The sequence below is a fragment of the Seriola aureovittata genome, chromosome 10 (assembly GCF_021018895.1).
Source record: "Seriola aureovittata isolate HTS-2021-v1 ecotype China chromosome 10, ASM2101889v1, whole genome shotgun sequence".
In the NCBI taxonomy this organism is placed as follows: domain Eukaryota; kingdom Metazoa; phylum Chordata; class Actinopteri; order Carangiformes; family Carangidae; genus Seriola; species Seriola aureovittata.
In genome coordinates, this window is record NC_079373.1 from 24,779,579 (window position 1) to 24,801,375 (window position 21,797).

General features: G+C 44.5%; 1 protein-coding gene and 1 long non-coding RNA gene across 4 annotated transcripts in view; one reads left to right on the top strand and one right to left on the bottom strand.

The window, feature by feature from the left end:
• The window catches only part of met (MET proto-oncogene, receptor tyrosine kinase), a 66,218-nt gene that overhangs the window by 25,662 nt on the left and 18,759 nt on the right, over window positions 1-21,797 (top strand). For both annotated transcript variants that reach the window (XM_056387098.1, XM_056387097.1), the window contains exons 4-11: window positions 4,966-5,094; window positions 5,505-5,678; window positions 6,923-7,080; window positions 7,666-7,780; window positions 7,894-8,030; window positions 8,446-8,610; window positions 8,937-9,036; window positions 19,265-19,474. In XM_056387098.1, coding sequence (XP_056243073.1) covers window positions 4,966-5,094; window positions 5,505-5,678; window positions 6,923-7,080; window positions 7,666-7,780; window positions 7,894-8,030; window positions 8,446-8,610; window positions 8,937-9,036; window positions 19,265-19,474 — 1,188 coding nt within the window. The remainder of the gene's footprint in view (window positions 1-4,965; window positions 5,095-5,504; window positions 5,679-6,922; window positions 7,081-7,665; window positions 7,781-7,893; window positions 8,031-8,445; window positions 8,611-8,936; window positions 9,037-19,264; window positions 19,475-21,797) is intronic.
• LOC130176161 (uncharacterized) lies at window positions 16,180-17,611 on the bottom strand. Of its 2 annotated transcripts, none has more exons than XR_008828842.1 (3): window positions 17,378-17,611; window positions 17,009-17,119; window positions 16,180-16,749 (listed from the first exon to the last, which is right to left on the bottom strand). It is a non-coding gene; the product is annotated as an uncharacterized LOC130176161 (long non-coding RNA). The 2 variants fall into 2 exon arrangements; XR_008828841.1 differs by having other exon boundaries at window positions 16,969-17,119.

Genomic DNA, 21,797 nt, shown 5'->3' on the forward strand with positions numbered 1-21,797 from the left:
AAATCTCCTCAGGGGGCGTTGATTGAATGATCCACATACATACACAGTAAATTCACAAGAGGTTAAAGCACCTCAACTATATACAGTGGTCCATTGGTTTGCACTGTTGCTTCATAGCCAGAAGGTCCTGGGTTTGAACCTGCCGGCCGGCCGGGGGCCTTTCTGTGAGGATGAGTGGTTAATGCTAACGAACGAATGAATGAATGAATCCAACAACGTGTGAACATCAAACACTAACTACAAAGATGGACTATCCTCAGATCATCTGCTCTCCTACATTTCGCTTCCTTCCTCTGAAAAAGGTTATGGGTTTTTCTTTTACATCATGATATGCATCCTTGAACACAGTCTTTTCTTTAATTGCACCTCTTACATAAATAACCACTGTCTGAAGCTTGTAATTTATAGTTTTTGCAAAGAGTCTATATAGTCTTGTCAGAGGCCAGTCTTCCCTCGGCTTCGAAATTAGGTCTGATTTTGTAATTTGCAGACGTTGAGGTTAGAATTAGGCTAAAAGGTCTTTCAAACATAGTCATTTTGAAAAAAATAAAAGCTTGTATGTAATTTAAAATCTAAAAAATAAAGTTCTCTTTTCAACCAAATTTAGCACCGTTTTATGTCTCGACACAAAAACCCCTCCGTCAGTGTGAAGGGGGAATGTTTTTCATCTGGCACATGAAATGATTTTGCAGCCTTTGGTGCCAGTGCACCTGCAGTTCAAATGAGCATTTGGCTTGTTGTAGGTCCATTAGTTGCATTATGTTGTTTTGAGGAGTCATCGGGGTGAAATATAGCATTTTGGCATTCATCTTAATTAACTCAGCATGACTAGCCAGTGTGGCTGCATCTCAGACTGTGACTCACCACAGTCACTTTCCCTCCCTTTTTCATGTGAGGTTTTGTCCATCCAGCTGCATGCAGTGGCTGCTGCAGCTGCAGAGCAAAGTGCATGTAAAGCGAGGCTGCACTGGTGCTGGGGGGGGAGGGCGGGGGGGGGGGGGGGTGGAGGGGGGGGCGACTGTGGCGAATGGAATGAAACACATAAAGTAAAAGCTGAATTACCTCACGTGTTTTTGAAACACAAGAATGAAAAGACATGCGTGGAAAAAAAAAACAGCAAGAGAGACGTGGAAAAAGGGGCCGACAGCTGCAAGGAAAGGGAGGGAGGGAGAGATGGAGGGATGGATGGAAGGAGGGCAGAGATGGTGGTAGTGGGGGGGCGAGGGGGCTTACAAGCTGAACGGCACGTTAATGGTGAACGACGGGCTCCGCTGACACGTTCCCTCGCACGGCATTTTCAACTCGCTTGAGCGTCCAATGCAGCTGTTGCTGTGTGTTTCTTTACCGTCAGAAATCCCCCCCCCCAACCTCCACTTCCCCCCAATCCCCCCCCCTCCCAGGCCCTCCTTCAGTTTTCTTTTTTGTGGTTGGCTGAAGTTCATTGTTTTAGCTGAAGGGTTTTAGAAGGTCTGAAGAGGAGACCAGCTGTCCCTGCGCTGCAAAACTCTCCATTTTATCAAGTAACCGTTTTCCTTACTTTCTCAGAAACAGATCAGCCATTTTGAATAAATATCGACTTTTGTTTACTCCAAAATTTGTCTGGAAAAGAGGGAAAGGTTGAATCTTGAGTCAAGAAAGAATATGGCAGGTGTCTGTCTTGATTTTCAGATGTTTTCACTTGTGTTCAGAAAGTCACTTAATAGAGGCAGAAAAGACTTGATAAGAGGCATTTTTTACATTGTCAGAGGAGATTTGTGTCAGAATGAATCCAACATCCTAATATTAAGTAACTTTCAGTCATACATAGATTTTGCTAACAATATTAGCAATGTTGATAGCATTATCTTGATAGAGAGACGGACAAAAGACAAAGACAGACAGGACTGGAAGGATATTACAGAACCTGGAGGGGAAAGTGAACAGTAATGTCAGGTGCTCTCACTTTTGGTTTTAAAAATAAGAGTGGTGCAAATAAAGTGGATAATTCTGCTAAACTTGTTTACTTGACCTGTACCTTCAAAATAAATGTGTCGCCTTGTTCCCAGATTGCAGCACTTGTACTTTATTGAGTACAAAGTAGATAGATAGATAGATAGATAGATAGATAGATAGATACTTTATTCATCCCCTAAGGGGAATTTATGATGAAGATAGAATTAATGACTAAAGAATATGAAAAGAAAAGGTAACCAAATGTGTTTGAAATGTCTTGTCCACTCTCCCTGCTCTGATTTTTCCAACTTGAACTGACGACCCTCCGGCCACCTGCTCTGTCCGTCCAAAGCTGAGCAGCAACAAGAATCTGTGCGAGACGGTCGTCTTTGCTTTGGCAGGTCATTTCATTGTTAGTACTATTTAAAAAAACAAAAACAAACAAAAAAAAAAAAGCTTGTCAACTTTTCATGTATTTCGGTTTCCTGGTGGCTCCCAGCGGACGAGGCAAGAGGGAACACGGGGTAGAGGCAGTGAAAGAAAAAGAGCGCTGTTCCCCTCCATGGACTCCTTTCTGGCTCAGGAAGTGTTTCCCTCGGCTTCAGTCGGGCCACTGTGGGAATAACACAGTGGCCGTGTTTATAGGCCAAACTTCCCCCCGGCCTGCTTAATACAATAAGCTGTAATTTACACCGCTATTACCTCCAGAGAGATGCCTGTTGTATGGCCTCGTCCCCAGAGGAAAGCCACCCATTATACTCGCTGTCACAAAGCTAACGTTGATCATGAGGCTCAAACAGTGGGGAGGCATGACGCTGGAAAACAAGGCATTTTCTGGGGGTGAGGCGAGGAGCAATCACATTTTAAAAGTTACAATGCAGAGTGTTTTAGGTATTTACTGGATGCTCTTTCACAAAGTAACTTACAGTCGACACACACACCATTACTGCCATTCCTGCAGTGTGTATTAGGCTACCTGGTATGTGTGTGTGATTTTGCTCCATTCTGACACAGCAGAAAGATTGTGAGTGTCAGTGGACTATATCTAATTGTGTGTGTGTGTGTGTGTGTGTGTGTGTGTGTGTGTGTGTGGGTGTGGGTGTATCATAGGGGGAGCAGTATAATTTAAAGGGCTTCATGTAACTGGAGCAACCACACACCCCATTAGAGACCCTGTTCTGTTCTGTTTTCTCCCAGGCCTGTAATTGCAGCGAAACCACAAATGATAAACGCTGTTCCAGGTGTGTGTGTGTGTGTGTGTGTGTGTGTGTGTTGTGTGTGTGTCCGAGAGAGAGAGAGAGAGAGAGAAACACAACACAAAATGTCAGAGTATGCAGTGCTTCTGCCGATGCCTGCCCCAGCAACAGTCTGTCCTGTCTCAACTATGTTTGAAAAGTTCACATCTGGATTGAAAAGTGAGCTCTTAACTTCAAATAGTAAGAAGTTCGTACATATTTACTGGACAGAGACAGTGATATCGTTAAAATATCGTAATTTGAGACAGGTGTAAAGGCTGGAGCTGCCGATTACCAGACTAGTTTTATAGCTGTCAAATGCTGCGAACTGCGTGCGATCTAGTGTGAACCATCAAGAGTCTTTGTCATCGTGATTAAAGTAATACACACAATAGAGAGGTCATTGTTAGCTCCACAACATCAAATTTGTGCGTTAAAACAGAGGTAGCATGAAGTGTTTAGTCGCCCAGCAAAAGGCAAAATACTGTATATGTCTTCCAAAAACTGCAAAACTTATTTTACATGTTGTATCTTGTTAGATAGCAAGCTAGTCACCAGAACGTGGAAGAGTCAGCTGAGTTACGAAAGTGTGAAAACCAAGAACGTCATGGTGAGGACAGAAATGTCAAGAAATGCTTGTTGCATCACAGCGTGTTGTTTTCTATTTCCTCACATTTCAAAAATGGACACAATAACATGTTAATAAGAACAACTTTGATAGAGCTACAGCTAGCTAGCTGCTTCTGCTTCCAGTGTTGGTAAAGCTAAAGGCTAAACTCGTCCTGGACCCCTTTCTTTACTGAATGCACGGAGATTAAATTGATATTGTTTTCCCATTTAAATCTAAGAAAGCCAACAAGAAGGGAAATTTCCAAAATGTCAAATATAATAGTGTTTACAATACAATTTACTTTCAAAAGCCCTTGTTGGAAACTGATGGGAAGTTAGTAAAATAGTCAAATCTGACTAAAACTTCCTGTTAAATGACAAATAATCAGGGTTGCTTCTAAACCAGCTCGAGACTTTTGGCAGGGCGGACATTTTGACTTGTCAAAGAAAGGTTTAACTAATTAATAATGGCTGCGTTCCAGTTTACTGTATTAGAGCAAGAGCCCTGCAGGCTCAGTGGCGTGCCGTGCCGACACAAGAGCAGACACATCTTAGTTACACCTGTACCTGATGATTCAAAATGTCTACAGTGAGAAAGACCTTTTCTTAACCTTGACAGTGGACAAGTCACCACACTGTAATGGAACTAACAAAAACAATTCTACTTTCCACAATGGATCCATTAAAAATAAGACAAACACCAGTGAAGGAATTACCCAGGGAAAGATGACACAATCTGGATCGTATTTTGCTGGTTCAGTGTCAAAAATCGTATTAATCTCTTCTAGTTTTTCATCCCTTTGGTTTGGATTGTGTTCAACATTGCGAAGCGTTCCAAATAAACATAGCAGCAATGAAAACCAGCGGTGACAAGTGAAGTGAACAAAACCCTCCTCCTTCCTAACCAGGTGTCCTCGTCTGACCTGTGTGCTGGATGCTTTCAAAAGAAAAAATCCCAGACACCTTGTGACTTGCATGCTTCTGAATTGATTTCATTATAAGTTATCTTTAGCAACAGATGTAGCCATTGTGTGCACCTTGTTTTTCATTTTAGGCCTATTGGTTTAAGTTTGGCTGCATCCACAAGAAGGTCCTGTCTGGTGGACGACAAGTATATATTTGATATTTAGTGTATTGAGTTTAATAGAAATAGAAAATACAAAGGCCTGACGTGTCCTCCCTCCTTCAGGTGCTGTTCTCCCGATTTGCCTCTCCTCATGTCAACATACACCTGGACTCGAGACCCGTCTCCTCCAGCGTGGCACTGCTGGACGACAACCAGTCAGAAGGAGCCATGCTAATGGCCACAGGGAACAAGGTGGGCTCAGAACCGCAGAGAAGAAGGACACAAATACAGCCCTAAGTCTCTTTTGGTGTGAATTCTGATGTTAAACATTCAGTTTGGACTCTGTCCTGTGTTCATCACTAAAGACTTTGCACCAAAACAAGAACAGAAATGCTTGCAGAAGGCAAATAACACGAGAGTGAACAGGGAGCAGAGCCGAATGATAAAGGAGAATGTTGTTCCTAAAGTCTTACAGTCACGGCTCTGCATCCATTTCTGTCTGAGGGGAAAAACACACTTTATATGTGAATTTGAAGGAGCTGTGTGTTTGTCTTCCTCTCACTATTTCAAGTGTAAAAATAACCAAGTGGGACTATGGTCTGTTTCTGTTTCTGTTCATTTTCACTCAGCCTTTTTGTCCTTAATTCTGACCTCCTTTCTAGATCACCAAGGTGCCCTTGATAGGCCCCGGCTGTGGTCAGCTGACCACCTGCACTTCCTGTTTGCTGTCATCCAGGGTGACTGATTGTGGCTGGTGTGATGGCCGCTGCACCAGAGCCAACCAGTGTCCCTCCTCCATCTGGACACAACAGCACTGTACACCTGTCATTACTAAGGTAATCACCAGGACCGGTCTCCACGGTGACGGTCAAGACAGGAAGGTCACAGTTTCTAATTCACTCACCAGTGTCCACTCACCGAGCCGAGTAGATTTAAAAAATAAAAACATGACGGCAGAGTGAGAACTTTTAAACCCTGTTTTCTGCTCCTGTGCTTAAACTTATCAGTTCTTCATTGTTCAGTCCACTGCTGTTTCAACACTGTGCAAATAACCTGAACCTGAAAGCAAACTTTAGTGACTCTGCAGCTTCCTGCTGACTCAGTTTGCTGGAAGACCTCTCGTGTTATCACGTCTCTCTCTCTCTCTCTCTCTCTCTCTGTCGCTCCTCTCCTTCCAAAAGAGCAGCCCTGTATAATCAGTCTGTTGAAGTGATCTGCATGTTAGCGCTGTCAGTCTCTGCCGCAGTGTAACATCAGTGAAGGTCACAGTCTCCTCTGTCCTATTTAACATCTCTCTGACATTGTGAAGCTTTACTTTCCCTCTGACGTTTAATGCACCCCCCCCCCCCCTCGCTGCTCCACTGTCTCCTTTGAAGAAAACCCAACAACAGGTTAATGGGGCAAAAACCTGTAAAATCAACTCTTTGTCTGGGACTGCTTTAACTCACTTGGCTTTACTTCACTAACTTACTCAACATTTGGATGTTATCGCTGGAGTATCTGACATCTAGTGTCAGGGCGCCCTCGCGCTTTTTTTCATCTACATCACTTATCTGCAGTGTTGTTTGATACACAGTGATTTCAAAGCATAACATTGCTTTCTCAGAGCGCATCTATTTTTTTCTTTTTTTTTCTTTTTGAAGAAATAATAAACCGTCCTGCAGCTCGGGCATATTGCAGATGCTTCATACACGCACAGGGCTAAACTATTAGCCACTCATCACCTGCTCTCATGGTGAATCTACCTGCACAATCCATCAGTACAACACATCTCTCCGTCTCTGAAAAAGACCTTTGATTGGTCAAATTCTCCCTTCACAAAATCACAGAAGGTGATTATGGAACTGTTGACGCCCACCCCAGCTTTAATTACCGTAAGCAAATGAGACCCTTACTGAGAGTACTCATTAGCTCTGTGCAGTATTTAATCATCTATCATATGTTTTCACGGAGGGTTTGCAAAGAGCAGAAAAAGACGCCGTGTTGCTTTACGGCACAAAGTGACCTTGATTTCTCGCACAAAACAGGCAGAGAGCGCTGAGACATTAGCTTTAATTCGTTCCTTGTTTACACGCGTTAGGTGTTTCCCGCCTCTGGGCCAATACGAGGTTCTACAACGGTGACGATTTGCGGACGCAACTTTGGCTTCGACAAGACGGAGAGCTTCAAGGCGTCGCTGGTGTCCGTGGAGGTGGCGGGAGCTCACTGCAAACTGCCCCGACAGGACAACGCCAACAGGTGTGTGTGTGTGTGTGTGTGTGTGTGTGTGTTTATATTGTACACTTCTCGCTTGCATATCTTGTGCATGCATTCTGAAAACAACACTGTTGCTGCGCCGTATCTGAAAGGCCACCTTTGAGAGGCAGAGAGAGAGACAGTGTGCACTAAGTGGTGGGTGTTTACGAGATAAAGGGACGCGTACACTGGCGTCCTATAGGGGCTGAGCAGGTTTTAATAGGGGTTATTGTGTTGGAGGAAGAATGTTAAGAACCCCACCCCCCCCTCTTTCTTTTCTCCAGCAGCCTGCCACATTCAACACATGACTCCCCTAACTGAAAAATTGCTGGGAAAAATCGCTGCATCCAGACTTTTCCGCTCTCCCAAATCCACTGAGGCCTCGTCCCATTCAAAAGCCCCTTTTGCTACAAACAACCTCATTACAAGTGACGGGGAGAGAAAAAAAAAAAAACACCACCCACCCAGTCCCACATGAAGACGACCTCTTTGTGTATTCCTGCAGGGCAGAGGATGATCATTGAATTAGGATAAACGCTGGGTGGCTGGGACGAGGGTATAATGCCTGGTTCTGTATGTTGTGTTTAGGTGGACTGAAATGCAGTGTTCCCCAGTATTCAGTGGGAACTTCACCCCGTCGGGTCACACGGTGAAGGTCACCACTGGCAACAAGGTAGCCAAGATGGAGGGCTTCACCTTTGTGGTAAGAAATGTGTTTTAGTTTTTGTTTTTTTTGTTTGGTTTTTTTCCTTCATGTTGGTTGCACTTTGCAAAACACTTAAGTATAAAGAGTCTCGCGGTCCCTGCGTCACCCAGGAACCGGAGATCCACGAAATCTTCCCGACATTTGGGCCGAAGTCCGGAAACACCATGCTGACCATCAGAGGAGTCTTCCTGGACACTGGGAACAAGCAGGAGGTGACTGTTGGGAAATCAGCCTGTAAAATCCAGAGGTCAGTTCACACCAGTCTGTTCATCTCTCTCTCCCTGTGATCCTTTCTTCCAGGAGAAGCTCTTCAAAATAAAGCTTGCATGTCAGGTGGCTGATACATTTTCTGTACTTCCTCTTGTCCTTCTTAGGAGTTGGCATGGTTGTGCCGTACATATGAACCAGGAGAAGAGTTAAAAAGTTGGAGGATTTTTCTTTCATTCAATCGTTTCCTTTAATTTTTCTCTCTCTTTTCCTTATTCTGTCTCTTCTTCCCTCTCAAGCAGGACTTCTCAGGAGTTTTCTGCAGGACTAATGCGTGAATGGGGGGGGTGGGGCTTGGACAATTGCTACCACTGTACATACTAACACAACAATACATCCTGTGTGTCTTCGCCCGCTCCCTTCACCCCCCCTCCTCCCCTCCCCTCCACCATTAGCTTGTCGTCCACCATGCTGACCTGCAAAACGCCTCCCCACGCCTTTCCCTCGGAGCAGCCTGTGAAGCTGACGGTGGACTCGGTGGAGCTCCACGCCCCCGTGCTCTTCACCTACAACCAAGACCCCATCATCAACAGCATCCAGCCCTCGCGCTCCTTCGTCAGGTTAGACCTCCACTCGTTCAGGGATGGTTTGCGTATCACTCTTTGTCATTGTCAGCTCAATTTATTCACTCCAAATCTGAGCTGTTGCGTTGTTTCTTCACCTAACGGAGAGAAAAGCCCGGGGAGAATTCGAGTTAGAATAAATGTGGATGAGCCGAGACAGATTAATGCTTTAGTTTTACAGCAGGAGGAAACGAGTGGGAGGTGACGAGTGGCTAAACTGCTAACGCTAACAGCAGGTCCCTCCCAGTGGGGATCTACTGTGTCTCTCTGTCTCATGGTAAGGCTAATATCCGTTCTCACCCCCCCCCTCCCCCTCTCTGCAGCGGAGGCTGCACGGTGTCGGCTCACGGCTTCTTCCTCCAGTCCGGCCTCCAGCCCCAGATGGTCCTCACCACCGCTCAGGATGCTGAAGTCTTCCATGTGGTGCGTACGACGAGGGTTTTATATCCCAAAATGTTATATCCATCATTTCAATCGGAAAAAGTTTGTGATGTTTGCGTAATCTAAGTTAAGTTAGATCCTGTCTGAGAAATATTTCCCCTTCGTGCGGAAACTCGGGAATAGTTTTTGGTCCTTTCCACACGTTCTGACAGCTTGTGCAGGTTTTAGCTCCTGCGTACCAAAAAGTCCCCGTCCTGACGTAACACTGTCCGGGTTTTTAACCGGATAGACCCTGCAGAGCTGTGCAAGGCTCATCATTGCAAAAAACTTACCAACGTTAGCACACAAGGTGTGAATTTCTGTAACTGCTACTTTGGAGAAAGGTGGTATTTCCTGTCCGGCGCGTGTGTCTTTCTGTCTTCTTCCCAACACCTGTTCAAACATCACGTTGACATCATAAATGAAAGCACTGTTTTATTCTTTTGTGCTTCTTCAGATGCAGGAGAAATGTAAACAACCAAGGTGCCAAAGGAAAATTTGGTTCCTGGTTTAGTTACTGAACTTAACTGCTGCAACTCGCTATAATATCTACATATGTTGAATTTTCATAAATGAAATATATGAAGACTACATACAGTATAAAATAAAACATATATATACAAAATAGGAACAATTTCATATATGTGTTTATGTATGTTTGCTTATATTGTAGACATATGTCACATATATATATATATATATATACATCCCAAAGCCTGTTAATATATGTTGATGCTATAAACACTGGATTTCAGAATGTGAAGATGAAATTGTTTAAAATGAATTAGAAATGAATAAGAAAAACATATATAAACATATAGAATTTTTATATGTATGTTGTTTTAATAAACTTCCACATCATTAACATATATGGTCACAACATGTTAAACCATATAAAAATTCATCATATAGATCATTTTAATATATGTACATATACACAACAAACTTATATCCAGATATATTATGATCATATATTTGTGATCATAATATATAATATATATATAATATGACTGATATATATATATATATATATCTTTAACATATATGGCAGCAGCACTCTTGATATAGGGACATATATGTCGCATATCACATAAAACAGACCTATTATAAAAAGTCTCATGATGACCAGCAGGAAAATAGGAAAATAAAACTTTTCAAGTTTCCTCGCCGTCACATTCATGGTTTTGTCATTAAACATACAAACGCCCCCAGAAACTATTCAGAAGAAGAAGAAAAACCAAAAAAAAAAAAACATTCTTGACAATGGAAAAGAGAGAGAGTGTGAGACAAACATGAGAAGAAAGGAAATGGAAAATCCAACAGTGTGATCTGTAGGATCCAGCTGTCACCTCTGACTCACACTCAGTAGCAGCGCGAAGCCTTTAGGATGCTCTGGCTCTCCGCACCTCCGTCAGACTTTATTCCACTTATTGCAGGAAAACCACACACACACACACACACACACACACACGCACGCACACACACGCATGCATGCCTTAGACTGGCTGGCCTTTACAGCATCAGCCCGGAGGTGTTTTGAATTATCCGACCCTGTCCCACAGCGGGTTTTCACCACTCTGTCTGCAGCCCTTTAAAACGTCTGAAATTTATGTCGCTCAATTATAAAAAGCCTTAAGAGGTGTTAAACGTATATAAAATATCATCCAGGTCATGAGGTCTTAGTCGTTGCTGCTGACTGATCCCAGGCATTAAAGACCTGGAGAAATGACATCTTTAACTTATATGTTGTTATTACCTGAACAGGAGGATCACAGCGTCCTAATCTCTTCGGCGAAAACCTTCTTCTTATCAACTCATTTTGTCTTTTGTTGAGTTTGTACAGTTTTATTTTCATTATACAAGTGAGAAAACTTGCACTTAAACTGGTAAGACCTCCCTTACTCTTTCACTTATTGAGATATTTCTAGAAAACTATTTACACAAGTTCATTTCTTTTGAAGCTAGGTTGAAATATTTTTAACGCATTGGAGGATTTTTGAACTAAAAGAGGCTGGAGAGAGAGAGAGTGTGTGTGTGTGTGTGTGTGTGTGTGTGTGTGTGCTCTCCTTCCCCCATGTCTCAACAGTAGATACGACTTCATGGGAAAAATCTGGATCCCCAATTCATACCACAGACATAATATTCACTTATAAAAAAACAAAAACAATATTCCAGATATCTCTCTGGCCAGTGTTGTGCAGACGACTAAATGCAGCCAGACAAGAGTCGCTTCTGTCTGAACTAATAATCCTGACCACAGAAACTGCCCATCCTCTGTGTCCTCTGTGTCTCGTTGATTCACTGACTCTCACTGACTCGCCAAGCGATCTCTCTCCCGTCTGCTCTCACTTCAGTCCTGAGCGTTCCATCGTTCTCATTAAAAATAAAAAGTGCTCTGCGATCGTGTTAGCGTTATTTTGGCTTCTGTACTGTCGAATATTTTCACACGGGCCGTGAGTTGGAAAAGGTTGTGGACGGCTGCAGTAGGTGATACAAGTATCTTCTCAAACTCTGTCAAAAGTGAAGGTGACGTGTTTCTACTGAGTCATAAACAAACAGCAAAGGTGTACGTGTGTGTGTGTGTGTGTGTGTGTGAGTGAGATGTTTGCCTTAGGGAGACGGTTTGAGGACAAGCAGTGCTTTGTAATGATGTTATCTGTCATCCTGAGGCACACACTGCTGCAGGTTCAGTCAGGAGATAATAATGCGCACAGTAAACACACACACACACACACACACCCACACCCATACAGAGGGATGCACAACATGTACTTTCATGGAGTAAGACTCAAATCTTAGTGATAGAATATCCCTTTATCTCTAATCTAGTGTTTCGTCCCTTGTTTGTCTCCCTCTCTCTCTTACTCACTCACACACACACACACACACACACACACACACACACACACATGTACACACAAACACACACTCCCTGCAGTGTCTCATCTTTCAGTTTCCCTTTCCCTGGTCATTGACCTGTGTTCAGGTCAGTGGTTGATGGGCCTCCGGGGAGCTCAGGCATCGTTACACAGAAACAGCGTGAACAGACGCAGCTCCAGGGCTCTGAAATCAGACTTATGATCCAGAGATCATAACACCCCCCCCCCCCCCACCCCCCCCCGTTTCACCTGGCCAGTATCTGCCCCCCCCCCTGCTTCACAGCTGCTATCAAGACATCTTTGAGCACTTAACTGCTCCAGTGGAGCTGCTCTGAGGAACAACAGTAGGCACTTGTTGCCTCACCTGGACGTTTCCGTGTGTGACTGCGAGCATCTGTATGAGGTGAAGCGTTTGTCTGGTCCGTTCCCTCTGGATGAGTAAAGGGTAAAAAAAAAAAAAAAAAGCAGTTGAAAGGTCAGAAATGTCTGAGCTAACTGGAGATTTTAGGGCCGTAAAGGGTCGTTTACTTTACATGCAACGGCTTGTAAATGTCCTGATAAAAAAAAAAAAAAAGTTTTAATTTATTTATTTCTTTTATTTTGTTGCTGCGTTGAAGTTTGTCGGTCGTCAGCTGAACCCTGTGAGTAACACGGGACAAAGCAGAAGCACTGTTGCTATGGTTACACGCAGTTCAAAACACTTTGCTCACTGATTTAGAACACGCCGCTTAACGGACTGGAAAACTGCGTCTCAGGCGACACCTCCCAGCCAATCAGGAGCAAGTGTGATACCGCACAAACACTTATTTATTAATAGGCTTTTTTTTTTTTTTTTTAAATCTACAGTTCTTCTTCTGTGGTTTATGGTTTATTCGGAACTGTGCTTGAAAGTCACGGCCGAGTTCCCCGGGTGTGATTGAACCTGTAATCTTAGATGAGTTCATGTGTTCACCTCTTCTTCACGCGTCACATTTATGTGCTGCAGCATTTGGAAGTCACTTTCATGTTGATCGCACATGCTGTGACTCTCTTTAAAACCATTTCTTTGAAAACTTTTAAATCCTCATGACTGAAAAGCAGCATATTGACGTGAACTTTCGCCCCGATGGTTTATTGTTCATTTTAAACTGGAATAACAGAGCCGAGAGGGGCGGCGAAAACAAACTTCTGGCTTGCTAGAGAGACAGAGAGAGAGAGAAGGAGAGAGCGAGTGCACGTAGCGGGCAGCCTGTATAAAATAAGGCTATCATTACTAATGATTTAGGATGGGATCATGCCCCGTAGGGCCCCAGCTGTCGCCTGTTAAATTCTTTCCAGTAAACGGGATGAGTTAAGACTCAGCCTGGGAAGGGACAATATAAGTGTCTTATTGTCTTAACCCTTCAAAATAGAGTCAAGCATCTTTCACAAATGGACATTGCAAAACAAAAAAAGGGTTTCCGTCGCCAGCGGAAAGGCATTCTGGGTAATGTGAGTCTGTGTTTCCTCCAGAGCTGCTGTTCATTAACCCCCCGAAACCACGGCAAGTCAAAACGATGCAAAGCTCTGCTCCCGACCTCAGTGTGTGAGATCTTCACGCCGACCTGCTGAACGCCAACAGCAGAGGTTCAGGGGTCTCAGCTGGAGCCAGAGCGGGAAAACACACACACACACACACACACACACACACTGTTGACTTGATATCTGCCTCTCAGATCTCCAGTAAAGCCTGGTCTCAGCCAATCTCAGCTTTCCCACAAACATGAAAGAGTTTTTTTTTTTTTTTTTTTTTTTTTTTTACGATCCGTCATGAAAAGCTGGCATGGTCATGAAGCGGGGGGGGGGGGCACGTTGAACATATACAAAAAAACAGCAAAAAAAAAGATGTGTGAATTTGAGTTGCTGCTGCACCATCACATGTAGTTTGGTTCAACTAGAGTCTCGGCACCTGTCGCCTGCTTTCACAGATTGGCCTGTTTAGAGTCCGACTCGTCTTCCTCATCTCATCCCAGCAGAGAATAAATCCCTACAGCTGACACCTGAATGCCTCATGAAGCCTTTTTCCTTTCCCATGCCCCCCGCAGCTGGAGGAGGGGGTGGGGTGGAGGCTGGGGGGGTATCTGAGAGAAGGAAGTGAATGAAAGTGAATGAGTTACGTTTTCCCCTCCGTCAACAGTCAAGGTGGAGCCGCTCATCGGCCGACACTGTGCTCGAGCTGTATTGTTGTGATTGTGTTTAAGTTGGTCAATGAGAAACGGGACCGGTTGCTATAAAAGGAAAGCAGCCCTGCGTTGTTTCGTGTGAACACATCAAAACACCCATTCTTATTTGGAGACGGGCGGGGAACAGCTGATTGAGCTGCACATTGTCTCTGGAATCCTTTCAGAATAAAACAGGATTGTTGGATAAAAGTTCGCATGGTGTGAGAATGAGTCCGTGGCAGATGCAGCGGCTCCGACAGATGTTGTAACAAAGCAATTAGCAGCGAACGGGTCATTTAATTTGGATGCTCCTGCAGTGCAGCGTCGTATGTTTAGATTAGCAGTTTATAGCTTTATACTATGAAGCGAACAGGGGCCAGCCTGCGCGTGTTTGCTACTTAAACAGATATGGTGCACGTGCAACAGGTTTCATATCTCAAAACCACAATATTATTGTGATGTAGTGAATTTTATGCAGATAAATACCTGAAAGTTGAAGGTGATGCAAAAATCCTGTGACCCCCAATATGATACTAATCACTGCCTTGAGGCTCCTGCAGTCAGACTCAAAGGGATCCGATGGCATTTATAAAATAAACAATATTTAATATGAAAACAAAATATGCTCCCCAATCTTTCGCTGTATCCAGAAACTAAAAGGTGAAGGTCGTATAAACCTTCAGATGAGATATAAGAGGGGGGGGGTAAGATGCAAAACACATTATATACAGTTACAGAAACATCCAAAGTCAATGATAATGCAACACACACAGTATGGCAGGAAACTCTGCGGGTATTTTTCACTCTAGATGTGACAGGCGTTTTGTTTTTTTGTACGTGGGAGCTCCGTTGTGACTTGGCTTTTTCGCAGCCTGTTACACTAATGATCCTTCGGGGACGGCGGAGGGTTTGGGGATCGCTGGTTCTCTCATCACCCACCAGTAAACCTCTCGGCCCGCTCGCTGCCGAGCTCTCGGAGCGATTGTATTTACAGCTGCTCCCGACCTTCGGCCCTTCACCTCCTCTCCCCTAAATGAGAGGAGACATGGGCCGAACAATGAAACTGACTGAAGTTTCCACTAATTCACAGGATATTTTTCCTTCCGCCGCACCCCTGGGAGACGGGGCAGAGGGGGGAGGAAGCGGGGAGAGGGGGAGAGGGGGGTACCCTACAGTCCCTCTCTGCTCACTCCTTATTGGTGTGTAGGGAGGTTAATTGGATTGCTTTCGTTAGGCGACCCAGCGTTACCCCTGCACACGGTCACACACACTTTTCATATGCATATGTGTGTGTGTGTGTGTGTGTCTGATATGTGTTTACGTCTCTATGCTTGTGTTCAGGCATTTGCAGATGGATTTAACTTTGAGTGTGTGTTCTTCTGTGTGTGTGTGTGTGTGTGTGTGTGTGTGTCCATCTGGGCTGCTACAGCTCACGAGGGAGTCGGACTGGGAAGTGCGTGAGGAAGTTTCAACAACACTTCAACAGAGCTGCTGCTACTGCTCTCCAGGGACTCGGATATCAGTCAGAGTGTCGGAAGTCAAATCTCAACTCTTTTTGTCAAACTCTGTTTTGGGATTATAACAAACTCTGCCGTCTCAGCAGTGCAGCCTGAGGTTATACGCAACCGGTCGAACCTCGGGGTCCACATTTCTTCTTTGTCCTCGGATCAATGTCCCAGTAGGCGTCCCCACGTCTAGCTTTGTTTCTGAACACAGAACATAAGTGAAGGGCAACTGGGGCAGAAATAAAACCCAGGGAAAGAACTGGTATTGCATTATCCATTAGGGTCGCCACCTTTTGTTGTGGAAAAACCTCGACACTCGGATGTTGTAAAAAGGTTTTTCATGACGTCCTCCCTGTCCATCGCCCCGTCTTTTCACCACACTGAAACTCTTGCTAGATTGCCTCAATCCTCTCTGCCTGAATTGTAGATGGTTGCAGCAGTTGCTAGGTAATAAGGTCAACTTTCATATTTCTGCCAACTATCAAATAAAAGTATAGGCATGGCCATTGGCTGATAATATTAATAATAATAATAATAATAATAATAATAATAATGTGTTTACAGACACAGGATTGGACATAACCAGGAATAAAGCAGAAAAGCAGTAGAAGCAAACAAATGATATTTTTTATTTGAAACTATTAAATTAAAAAGTAAATTTGTTACAAAATCAGGACAATTCATGTCCCGGGAAAGAATAATAAAGGAACAATCCCGGGAAAACCAGGATGAATGACAACCCTCGTGTCCATCCATCTGTCCATTACCTATAACTGCTGTTGGAGCCTGGTTCAGCAGAACTACTGCAACAAGAAAAGGCTTATAATGTTTAAAGAACAACAATCAAAGTTCAGTTTAGGGGGAAAAAAAACATTTGCAGGTGTCAAGAGTGTAACGCTCAGAAACTCATACAAAGTGCAAGGGAAGTGAAAAGGGAACACAAATACAGAATATCTCCTGGGAAATCACCCAAATTGTTTCAGCTTGTACAGAAAATGTCGTACAGAGTTTTCAGGCTCATTCGGCCTCCGACAACAGTATTTTGAGACGGCTAATAACAGGAACCGAGAGGGAAAGCCGTGTTCAAGCCAAGTTTCAAACGGGGCCAGTGCGTACAGCGTCCTGCACGCCGAGGCTCCAGACCGGGTTTGTCTGTAATGTAAGAAAAAGAAAGTTTGTGCGGAGGATCAGATACGACATAGCAGCACTGGTAACTCTACCAGACAGGTAAATGATACTAGACGATAAAAATAAGGGTCATAAAATGTCCATTGATCTTAATTAAAGCCAGAGTGTCCTTCCCCTCGGCTGAACAACAGTTTTGAAGGCAGCATTTGTCACGAGAGGCACATTGATGAGCATTTTATTTACCTGCTGTCCTCGTGGGATATCGACTCAGAGACACACGCACCTTTGTAGCCCAGAAGACAAACACAGGCTGCCATGGCTGTTACCACAGCGCAAACATCAACATTGATCTGTGAGCGCGCGGCCAAACGAGTCCGGTTTGTTCCGAGTGCACCTGTGTGGAAGAAGATGACATCGTCGTGGCGACTTTTAACGGCTTTTCTTTCGACATTTGCTTTACATAATGAATTAAACCACAATCTCCGTAATTATCAAACACATCTGGCCCCTGTTTAACCACAGAAATACTAATAACCTCAGTTCTGGAGTCTGGGTATGTTCTGGAAATGGTAGGCGTGTGCCGTGATCTAAAAATAAAACGGCCTGACAGGCAGAAGAGGGGATAATGGATCATTTTATAATAAACGCTGACCTTTTAACTGCTCTTGTCGCTGTTTACTTGTGAAGTCGTGTCAACTACAACATTTTCCACGTCCCTGTTAGTCCAATGTGTCTAATGATTTCTTGTTTCTGGGAACGTTCCCCCACTTCAGGATCCCATTTGGATGCTGTTCCCCGTACCACAACAACAGTTCCCACTCCGACTCTTGTTTGTAAAACTGTCAGTGGCTCAGTGCCTTTTTTGCTGTTTACTACATTGTGTAAGAGTGTGAGTTTTACAACAGTTCTGCTTGTGTGTGCTTGTGCATGTGTCGCACATGTGCAGGAATACACGTGTCTGTTAAAACTGCAGGGGAGAGAACAGGGACGAGATGAGCTGCATTTTACATGTTTTGGCAGATTTCAAACAGTAACTGCTCTGCACTTAAAGCTCAAGTCTTGATTTAGCACAACTGTTTCTGCCCAGCTGTCGACAGGTTCCACCCTCCGCTTTAGGCCCTGCTGCACTGTACTGTATATAGTTCAATCAGAGAAAACACCACGAGGAAACAAAGTGCAGATGTTCTGCTTCAGCAACTTAAAACCCTCTGGCATGTGTCTATTCATCAGTGAGTTCAGCGAGCATGGTTTATTAATAGTAACGTGACGTCAGACTTAAAGCTGACTTTATACTTATACTATGCCTGTGGTAAAAGGTGTTATTTGTTGAGCCATAAGAAGAAAAATTTATGGTTTTAAGAACCAAAAACCACCAGCCAATCAGAAGAGAGGAGGCTCTGAGCATCTCTTCTGATTGGCTGACTATTTACTGAGTATAAAACTATAGCATATTTCAAGTAAACACTCAAATCCTGCAAGGTTTGGATGGTGGGTCCAGGTGGGCGGGGCTTGGTGACGGCTTTGTTGTGACATCACAAAGTTCCAGAAGTCCTGACGGCTGGTTTTAAGGCTCAGTTTCTGAATACAGGCTGTGTGCATTTCTCTGTGGACTGAGGCTTTGATACTTTCACAGTATTAATATAGAAGCTAGAGCTGATCTATAAACACACTACACATGGACAGAGACCTTTAGACTATATGGGACCTTTAAGGACAGAAATGAATGCATTGATAATAAATGTGGACCCTAAAGATTTAAAAGATATTTGGAGAGGAGCCAGCTGATGGAATTTAACTACATTTACCATAATAAAAAAACTAAGGCGAATGTTTCCTGACTGAACATTCGAATAAGATCACTGAGCTACTTCCTGATAAACATCTACACGTTTTTGGTTGGTGTTTATGTAACCTCTGCCGTGCTTTCTCCTGCACAAGTTCACTAATGTGAGTGTCTGGCTCTGTGCCACCTCAACAGTGCATTGTATAATTCCCTCATAATCACACACGGCATAGACACAGCCAAAAAACAAATCTGACCTTAATGCATCCACATAAGGTTTATACCTCCTCCCCGTAAACACAAAAGACGTCAGCCTCAGCAGTAATCTATCCTCGTGTTCCCTGGCGATGTGATGAAAATCTGCCACACCTCAATAAAAAGAGACTTAGGGTGTATTTTGTTTTCCTAGCTTTCGGTCTCTCACTCTGGGGGGGGTCTTAATGAGCACAAAAGCTTGGGGAGGCCTTTACCTGGGCTGAATCCAACATGGGATAAAGCTCTGTTGTGCCCTCGGGCCACACATACAAACACAGCGGTGTCTGAAAACAGCCGCTGCCTCACAGACTGCTGAGTAAAAAAAGAAGAAGCTGCCAATCTGAGGATTACTGCGCGGCTGCTCTTCACCGTGACTGACTGGAAACCTGGAGGGAGCTGTCGTGTGTGTGTGTGTGTGTGTTTGTGTGTGTGTTTGTGTGTGTGCGCACAGGTGACAGCCATACTGTTTTTCTAACCCACGTGTTCTTTGTCCACATCCAGAGCTGTGTGTACGGCGAGAACAGGACGTCCATCCAGTGCACCACGCCCTCGCTGGCTAAACTGGCCCTGCAGCCGCCGGTGGTCACCAAGGTGGCGTTTGTCCTGGACGGCTACTCCACGGATCAGTGGGACCTCATCTACGTGGAAGACCCCCTTTTCCAGGACCCCAAGCTCACCTCCAAGGACAACAAGAGCATTGTGGAGCTCAAGGTGAGAGAGCGTTCACAAACTAACCTGCGGTCCATCTACAGAAACAGCAAAGGTCAGAGGTCAGAGGTGTGGGGGAAAAGCTATAGACCTGCAGCCTCTGGTTAAAGCTTCAATAGCAAACACCTGCAGGAACAGCTTCAGAAACACAAGACACCTGCAGAAACTCAAGTCCTCCGGTTTAATGTCGTTAGAAAATCACAATTTATGTTGCGTAACGAAATTCTCAAAAGCGTAAGAAGCGCTTCACAGAGCACCCCTGCAGCTCGCTGCCGCAGGTGTGCAGAGGTGAGCTGGTTTACCTCTGTGAACAGCCCGGCGCTCGCAGCAGAGCTTGAGTGAATGAGACGGATCCACAGTTTGGCTCCGGGTCGATGTTTGATTCTGATTCTGCCGGTCGCTGCTCTCGGGGCCGCACCATTCGCACGTACAGCCGTGTACGGTCCGGGGTCCAGTTGGGAAGGAAACAATACTGAAAGAAAAACAGGAAGTGGAGTCTGTTTCCCATCGTTTACACCCACAGCCCCCCCCCACCAAGTCCTCCTCCACTCCTACACCTCTCCGTGTGTTCTCTCTCTCTCTCTCTCTCTCTCTCTCTCTCTCTCTCTCTCTCTCTGTCGCCTTGTATTGTTCTGGCTGCCGAGGTCAAAGCTCTTGACATATTAATGCAGCTTTTCAAACAAGCCACCTCGGTCCCCAGAGCCTGTTTCAAGAACACAATGAAATACATATTTCTCCTCTTTTCTTTTTTTTTTTTTTGTTTGGTTTTTTGTTTTTTTTTTGTTGTTGACTGCAGCTCGACGGTTTGTGGCAGCTGTGCTGAACCTCTCGCAGGGGATCCTGGCTGTTCTTTTTTTTTTCCTCCTCCTTCTTCTTTCTCTCCTTTCCCAGACATGACCTTGGCCCTGATGCTAACTCCACCACCAACCCCAACCTCTACCCCTCCTTCATCCCTCCCAACAGCCCAGACTAACCCCCGGGGGGGGGGGGTTGGTACCAGGCATCGTACCGAGACAGGACACATTTAATGCCATCTGATAACGCTGCGCTGCCATGGCCTCTAGGAGAGGGCAAATGCTGGGGCTCATTTAGCGCCATCTGATAACTGCAGCCCCAAAATGGCTGCCAATAACAGATTTAAAAAAAAAAAAAAAAAAAGAAGAAGAAGAAATATTTAGCTCTTACTGACAGATCCACAGCTGCATGGCACCACATGAAGGAACCGGGCTTTGGCCAGGCCTTTATCGCCACCGATCAATTCACGGGAGAGTGAGAACGTCTCGCGTCCAATTATCATCCGGACACTTTATTTAGAGTGACTGGTGTCACTGTGACGGCTTTTTAATAACTTTAATAAACGCCGCTCTGCAGCATGTACAGCATTGTCATACCTACAGCCTGGTAACACACTGAAGTGTGTGTGTGTGTGTGTGTGTGTGTGTGTGTGTGTGTGTTAAAGAGAGAGAGAGAGAGAGAGTGCAGGAACAGGTGCGAGCCTCCACTCTGTGTCAAATTGGAAAATCCCAAGCTGTCACGCAAGGAATGTGATCATTCTCTTTATTGCCTTCTGCTGCACTCAAACAAGTGTGTTTATGTGCGTGTCTGTGTGTGTGTCTGTGTGTGTGTGTGTGTGTGTCTGTGTGTGTGTGTGAGAGAGAAAGAGAGATAAGGAATCAGAGAAACAAAACTGAATGAGGAGAGAAAGCAAAGGAACAAGAGCGAGTCTGAGAGAAAGAACCAAATGGAGCAAATCAGACTGTGTTGTTCTTTCACAGATTTTCCCGTCAAACTACTCACACTCACTAACTCAGTTTTACACACACACACACGCACACACGCACACACTCACACACACACACGCAGTCACGTGGACAATAGCTGTGTGTGTTCCCGGTCTCATCTCTCTCTCTCTCTCTCTCTCTGTCTCTCTCTGTCGTTCATCCCACCGAGCGTCACGAGACCAGAATAAGTCACTTTGTCACAAGTTGAGTTTGGACTCTCCGCTCCCGATCGCTGTGAATCATGATGAACTCTGCGGAGAAGTGCGACCTCCCGCATCTAGTTTACTCCAGTATCTTCTCTACGCTTTTTCTTCCACCAGATCCGAAGCCCTTCGGTTTTTTTGGATTTCCACTTTGTCCTAAATAAGGCATGACGTTGCTTCTCAAATATGACTCCAGGGAAAAATTCAGTTTGTCAACCAAACACACATTCCACTTATTGCCCTTATAAGTCCTATAAATAAAACAAAAGGCTGAAGACTTTGTAGAGTGTGGATGTTTAGGTAATGTCAGATTGCCTGTGATTCACTGTACATCAGAGTTTA